The 7,736-nt window shown below is 39.3% G+C and overlaps 1 protein-coding gene across 1 annotated transcript in view; it reads right to left on the minus strand.

Annotated features, from left to right (window-relative positions):
* Nucleotides 1-236: 236 nt before the first annotated feature.
* The window catches only part of NCOA3 (nuclear receptor coactivator 3), a 98,594-nt gene continuing 91,094 nt past the window's right edge, over nucleotides 237-7,736 (minus strand). Inside the window, 4 exon segments of the mRNA XM_081915474.1 lie at nucleotides 237-3,570; nucleotides 4,142-4,283; nucleotides 5,029-5,203; nucleotides 6,192-6,420. Coding sequence (XP_081771600.1) covers nucleotides 3,559-3,570; nucleotides 4,142-4,283; nucleotides 5,029-5,203; nucleotides 6,192-6,420 — 558 coding nt within the window. The 3' untranslated portion in view covers nucleotides 237-3,558.

Below are 7,736 nucleotides of genomic sequence, written 5' to 3' on the forward strand. Positions count from 1 at the left end.
GGATAAAAATTTGTGTTTGTTAAGAATACAAATTTTTTCACCCGTTTGGAAGTGAAGTAAGCCTACAGTTTTACTTCTCCCATTTGGTTGTGTCTTGGAAAAGAGGACATCTTAAACATCTTACCAGCACAGACAACTTGTACATGAGTTTTGGTAACTGGAATGTAGCCTGTGTTAAGACATAATGGGAACTTTTATCTCTTTGATTACCAAGAAGCTTATTAAGCCACAAAACGTTTCAAATAGAAACCTTTATTTACATTATTAACAACATCCAAACAAAACAAAAACACAGAAAAACAAGACCATATGACCTACCCTTTTTTTTTTAATGCCAGCCCACAGGAGGCTTTTTTTGTTATGTAAAGATCAATTATTACAAGCAATATTTAATGTAAACTAACTTTGGAGTCAATTCTCAATACTGCATGCCTTTCTCCTGAGATATTAAGAAATATTGCTCTCAGTTGAATGGTTTCATAATTGCTGCATTGCTGTCACATGACAGTCTGCTACTAAATTCGATGTGCTGACCTGTGCAACATTCAAATAGATTGTTTCTGTTGAAAAATGCTCCTCACTTATTAAGGCAGCCTTCCCCAGCTTGGAGCTGATGGGAGTTGTTAGTCTAAAACATCTGGATTGCACCAGGTTGGGGAAGGCTGAATTACAGGAAAAATCATGAAGACTGAAATTATGTATTTATCTCAACACAGAAACTGGTTGGATAATCCCATACAAAGGTGGGAAGAATGGATTCACTACAAAGACAATTAGGTCAGAAGGCACCAATACCAAACTAAGTTTATTGCCCCATTCAGCCATGTTTACTGTACTTATCATACAAGCCCCCACCCCATATAATCACTCTTGGTACTAGAGATTGCATTGCAACAGAATGAGTTTTTAATCATGCACTTCTGATTCCAGGTATCATTTGAATCAGCACTGCTGAGAACGTTCCCGACAATGCAAATTCAAAATGCATTTTTTTATATATATATATATATAAAGGTGTGAATACTTTTATCAAGTTTGAACTAATATCTTTGGATTCAGCAAAAAAAAAAAAAGCAACTGGGAAAAGGAGTAACATTCTAAATAACAGATTAACCAATGAACAGCAGGTACCACCACATTTCAAAAACACAAACAGAATCAATCAAAATGAAAAGAAGGGCAGTAAGTAGTTTATAAAAAGAGAGGTCACACTTCGTCAAAGTAATCAGAGCTATCATGATTATCATATTCGCCTATAAAAGTTAAAAGATAGTCTACTCCCATTTTATAGGCTTGTGGGTCCTTTACTATGAGGTTGTTATTGGTAGTATCAGAAAGAGGCTTCTGAGAAGCAGAAAATATTTTGTCACACTTTAATGGCAGACCTACAAAACCAAAAGATCTGATGTGCACAAAGGTGTGCATGTGTACACAATACTCCCCTGCTGACTTTAATATGTCTGAGCAAACTACACATCCATATGTGGAGGTTTGGAAGGACTTATACTTCAAACAACAACAACTCAAAAGCTATTTTAAAACAATATGTAAATGGGAAAAATGCTGTAAAAAAACAAACCTAAAGAACGAGGAAGCACTTGTAACATGTGAGGCACACTCTGTGCAAATCAGAACACACTTCCAGACCAGAGCCCAAATGTGTTTTAAGTACAAATAAGCTTTAGTGAAGTTAAATAAATAGCTGGTGGACTACACAGAACTGGCAATACTTATACCTGTACTCGGCATACTAGCAGTTTTGGGGGTAATCACAGACTGCTTGCCTTAGAACAAAATCTCACAGAATTACATGCTTCTGCAAAGTGGAGCTCAAATTTCATTACTAATCAAAATCACCAGTTCACATATTCAAGAGAACTATATTGAATGTGCAATGGGAATAGAAAAAAACTCACACACCACTTCAGACATTTTAGTCTACCTTTCTTAGAACGATCCTGTTCTGAATGACTACAACTTGTTTAAAACTGGGAGGAATCAGTATGTATCTGCATTATTTGACACAGAGATGATTATGGTGTTTCTGACCTCCAGCTATTAAAAATTGCAAAGAAAATAAATATAATTGTTACCAGCAGAGCAATAAAATGTGATAACCAAAATCATTTGTGCCAATTAATCAGATGTATCATCAGGTGTGCTTTCTGATAGACACTTAACACAAAAAAACATGTTCAGAACACCACTGAGGCTTTCTTAAAAGTTAACCAAATGTCCTAGAGCAGAGGCTCTTTCATTTAAAAGACAGGTTATATTAAAATTCCACAAATTGATTTGACAGCTAAAAAGAGCCTTTTTGTCATCAAATTGCCATCTATAAGAAAAAAGTAACAAAGTGCACACATAAGGTGTAGAGAAAATATTAAAAGACTGCTAAAATATGAACAAATGTTCTTTTAAAAAACCAATAAATGAAGTTCTAAATAAACTGTCGGAGACCAATGAAAATAAGATAAAGGCCATAGTTACCCAACTCCAAAACCATTTAAATTATATTTAAAAAAATCCTATCTGGACAACTTGGACTAAACTCGAGTTTACAGAAATTATATTTGTTAAATATTTAGCTTCACGAACTCTGCAAAAATGAGTTAGTGGCCTACAAAAGTCATATATATATATATATAGTACAACATCTTAAGATCATATTTACAAAATGTATTCACAAAGAGAATCTCTCTTCAAACTGCAATGCCTTGCCTTAAGTTTTATGACATTTAATGGCAAAAAAGATGTATGATTATTGCTCAAATGCCCATATTGGAGATATTATGTAACAGTAATTCAGACTGGGCTTGAAAGGGGGCAAGAACTTGCCTACTTTAATATCCATTGATTCATTATTATAGGTATTGCAGTAACCCACTACATACAGCATTATATAAAGTGCACAAAACTGCACATCAATATGGAAATCTTTTATCATGATTATACATATTTAATCTCTGCATACCCCTTTGGCGCCAAAGAGCGTGATTCAGAGGCTGCAACAGCTCATTTGCATTGCCACTTGCACATCAGAGTTCCGACACCTGGGAGTGAGATTGAACAGCAGCATGAATGTTCAGAGCATTGTTTTGTTTTTAAATCAAGGCCAGAAACTACATTCTATCAGAGGCTCTTACTAGAGAACTCAAGACTATTACCAAGTATTTTCCAGGCACTTTGGTCTGCCTGTAGTTAAAGGGCTTTGGATAGCTACAGTAAATAGAACTGGTACAGACCGTGTCTATCCAACACATTTACTCAAATGGCATTGCCAAACGCACATTGCTAAAGCAGAGTGCCAAAAAAAAATCACCCTTTCTCTTTTCTTTTTGTACATTATACAGTGATACTTAGCTTCTACTCCTCCTCCTATCCCTCACCACCCAAAGGTCCATAGCTCATGAAGTCACTTAGGACATCTTCACGGTAAAAAGTGGTATTTCCATAAGGCTACATGTTGCCATGAAGTTCATGTGCACTTTTTTTTTGTAATACTTAGTTCACCATCATCTATGGCATCAGCCTGTTAGGAGATCATAGCTGGAGATGTCAGCAGTATTTCTGCAGAAAAAAACACAACACACCAGTGAACAAACAACAGTGTAAGAGAGACAAACTTTGTAATCAAGCAATTTTTTTGCTGTCATTTCTGAAGGTTAAGGAAAGAAGTATAAATAAATACTGCACTGGTACTGAAAATGCTTTTAAAAATATAGATTCGTTTTAGGGGAAGGGGGGTTGTGAGGAAATGGCCTGGTGTTGAGCTTAAGTTACTCTAAGGCTAGGATTGCAGAGCCTTGTGGATTCCTTGAGTAAATCTATTTCAGCAATGAACCTGGGATGCTCACAGGCAATAGCTGTTCCACAGCTAGCCTTACCATTTTATGTAAAACCACTGAGAGAGAACCCACTGGAGAAATAGGGGTTTGGGAGTTTGGGAGAAATAAGAAAGGGTGCAGAGTGAGCAAAAATGACAACCACGCAAGTCAAACCTTATTTTCCGAGCCAGGAAAATGTTGATAAGTTTCTGTTAATGTTTGCTAGGCACTGGCACTGGCAATTTTAGGGGCTGATATGCATATGGAGATCTAAAGAGCTGCAAGTGGAGAACCAACAGTTACAGCCATCTTACCTGGTCTGGACCCATGGGCATTCCTGACATAGGCATAGTATTAATATTCATTTGTCCCATGTGACCACCATTGCTGTTCATGTGCATCATGTTGTAAGTTGCAGGGTTCCCTGAATGGCTGAACTGTTGCTGTGGAAAAGAACTAGAGGACACAAGAAAAAAATAAATGATCCCAGATTCATTCAGCCACTGGCATGTTACATCATTGGCATTACAACTATAAAACCTCGTAATCCCTTCCATAATCAGTTGCAGAGACAGTTGTCTCACTACAGTGTCTTCAAGATCAGATGTGGTTATTTGTAAGGAGCTCACACCAACCTGTGGCTCTAGAGATTGACTAGTGCTATAAACGAATGAGCCTATGATCAACAAATGAATAAATCCTTTGCTTTAAATAAAAAAGAAAGGAAATGCCAAAATGATGGATCAGTGTAAATCACTCCCATCCTCGGATCTCTTCATCCATTGTTGTAAAATGTTTTGTTACCTACCTCACTGAGTTTTTACCCCTGAACATAACCAATCTGGAACAAATAGTTCAACTTAAATAGATCTGGACACTTTCATGTTCCTTTAATTCCCCCCCGCCCCCAACACATCATGTCTTGATCAGCTTGTTTAACTTTGTTAAACAAAAATAGGCCCCATATCTTTGTGAAATCTGCAAAATTTAAAAATTTGAACAAATATTTTGAAATCTTCTATGAAACAAATTATTTTAGGGTTTGTTGTTTTTAAAGAATCTGGGTGCAAGAGTGAAGACTGTCTAGATTGCCATGTTTTTTAAAAATCACACAATTCAGTCTGCTAAAAGCTCTGTTCTTCAGTTCTCCACAGCCACAGGCTCCCCTTTGAAAACACTAGTTGAGATATTTGACTCTCACCTGCTCCTGGCCATATTTCCTGATGGCCAGCCCTTCATTTCAGGAGTTGGATACATTGGTGCAGCCTGAGGATGCTGCATCATGGGATTTTGTGTGGGTCCAATTCTTTGAGCCATCATGGAATTGGGTGGGCTTGATACCCTGCTAAAGGCAGGGTCTGGTTGCTGCGTCATTCCTTACAAAAAAAAATAAGATAACAGTTTGGTGGTTATGACACTTAGCTATTATTTGCTGAAGGCACATGTGTCCTCTAATATTTACAGAATTTCACTCTTATGGTTGCACAATTTCTCTTACCTGATTCAATCAAAAAAGCCCTGAAGAAAGGTACCTTTGGAGCAAATGAAAGGCCAGAAAGGAATAATTCTCATGGAGAGGCAATGGTGCTCAGGAGAACTGCACTTTGATTCCCAAGTTAATGGTAAATTTCCACCCTTGGTGTTACCAGCTTGCATTCACTCAAGACTCCCTCTCCTTGAAGGGGCCATAGCTCTGTAGGAGAGCATCTGCTTTGCATGAAGAAGGTCCTAGGTTCAATCACCAGCATCTCCAGGTAGAGCTGTGAGAGAACCCCACCTGACCTCATGGAGAGCCACTGTTAGCCAGTGTAAACATTAACGAGATACTTGGACCAATGGTGCGACTCGGTATATAAAGTAGCATCTTATGTTCCCCCATCATGCAAGCTTGCTTTTCTCAGTTTCACTTGGTCCCTAAACATGGTTACAAGGTACTATAACTTACTAATGTTTCATTGTTTGTTGTTGTTGTAATTTCAGATATAGCAAAGCAGAATAAAAAAAAAAGATCAAATGCTTGCTTTTTGTTGTCAGACCCTTCCTGTACAGATCAAAAATGTTTTTCTTTGCAGAATTAAGTAATGACTAAAACATAATTCAAATCAAAATTGAGAGAAACAATGAGCTGTGAAATTACTGTATAAAGTTCATGAATTTTACAACATTTCTGCACTGTGGCTGTTTTATTTTAGATCATTTGGCTGCAGAATATGTCAAAACCCCACTTTCTGCCTCATTCCAAAATATTCTGCTTATACTCTTCTATAGAAATATTTCTAGCTTTAATGAGTTTTTTTCTAATTTACTAAGCCCGACAGCAGTCACAGGAAATAGAAGCAAGTAAGATACAAATGAAGTAAGTACCATAATTGGCTGGGTATGAAAATTGCTGGGATGGGACTGGAGCCATCGGAGGGCCTGTGACAGCACCATCCATGCTTCCTGAGGTGGTCACATTTGGGGGAGGACTGAAGGCTTGAGACTGCTGCTGTTGCTGCTGTATCATCATGGCCATTCTTTGTTGTCGGATGTGGTGACTTATTATCTCCCTGTTTCGCTGCGCCACCATCTGAGCATTAAGGAAGCCTTGCTGCTAGCACCCAAAGAGGATTGACAAAAAGCACATTAAAGAATACAAAGCAAGAATTATTAAGTTGACAAGGGGGAAAAACATATCTTAAGAGTTTTATGTCCATGAGCAGCACCGGCATTTATATTAAAAAAGCACAATACAGTCTATTTTTCTCCCATTAATGAAACAGTAGAATGGAACAGTAAGAAACTGCACATTTATTCTGCAGTAATAAGTAGCACAGTGTACAGTAACTGTGGGGAACCACCTTTGGCCCTCCAGATGTTGCCCCATTGGCCTTGCTTGCAGTAACATTTGCAGGGTCAAAGTTTTCCCACATCTGGTCTACAGCCTATATACCAATAGCAAGCTTATTCTCTTTGGGTCTACCCTTACGCAGATATCCATGCACAAGTTATCAGCAGCTTGGGGAATCCCCAAAGTTTGTCTAAGTTAAAAAGAAAAGGTAAAAGGAGGGAACCAAAAATGACGTAGCAAACAGAATGCTGGCTTGATGACTACTGGAGTGTTGAAGGTGGTGGAATGGAAAACAGGAAGACAGAGGTGGCATGGAAGGGAATGGAGCATCCTGGAACAGATACTAACTGGGTGGCTAAAGCCCCAAACAGCAGCACTCCACACTGAAACATTTTGTTGCAGGTCTCACTTTGTGTAGCTTGAACATTCAGCAGGCACTGTGGCTTATATCCAATGTGGCACTACGCAACTTTTCTGTCAGTGCAAAAATTTATGATTGCACAATGAGACCTTCTCTCCACCCCCCCCCCGAATGTGTCCTTCCCAAATCTGCTCCAAATGGTTGGGAAAACCAGCAGAAAATATTAAGGGGGTGCACAAGAGGAAAGTCCCATTGCACAGGCATAATAAATATTTGTACTGACAGGACGGTTACTTAAAGCTAAATTAGATACAAGTAACTGAATCCAAGGGACGCGGGTGGCGCTGTGGGTTAAAGCCTCAGCGCCTAGGACTTGCCGATCGCATGGTCGGCGGTTCGAATCCCCGCGGCGGGGGTGCGCTCCCGTTGTTCAGTCCCAGCGCCTGCCAACCTAGCAGTTCGAAAGCACCTCCGGGTGCAAGTAGATAAATAGGGACCGCTTTCTAGCGGGAAGGTAAATGGCGTTTCCGTGTGCAGCTCTGGCTCGCCAGAGCAGCGATGTCACGCTGGCCACGTGACCCGGAAGTGTCTTCGGACAGCGCTGGCCCCTGGCCTCTTGAGTGAGATGGGTGCACAACCCCAGAGTCTGGCAAGACTGGCCCGTACGGGCAGGGGTACCTTTACCTTTAACTGAATCCATACTTGCCAGACTAGCATT

This window comes from Podarcis melisellensis (genome assembly GCF_964234715.1).
Source record: "Podarcis melisellensis genome assembly, chromosome: 6".
NCBI classification, from domain to species: Eukaryota; Metazoa; Chordata; class Lepidosauria; order Squamata; family Lacertidae; genus Podarcis; species Podarcis melisellensis.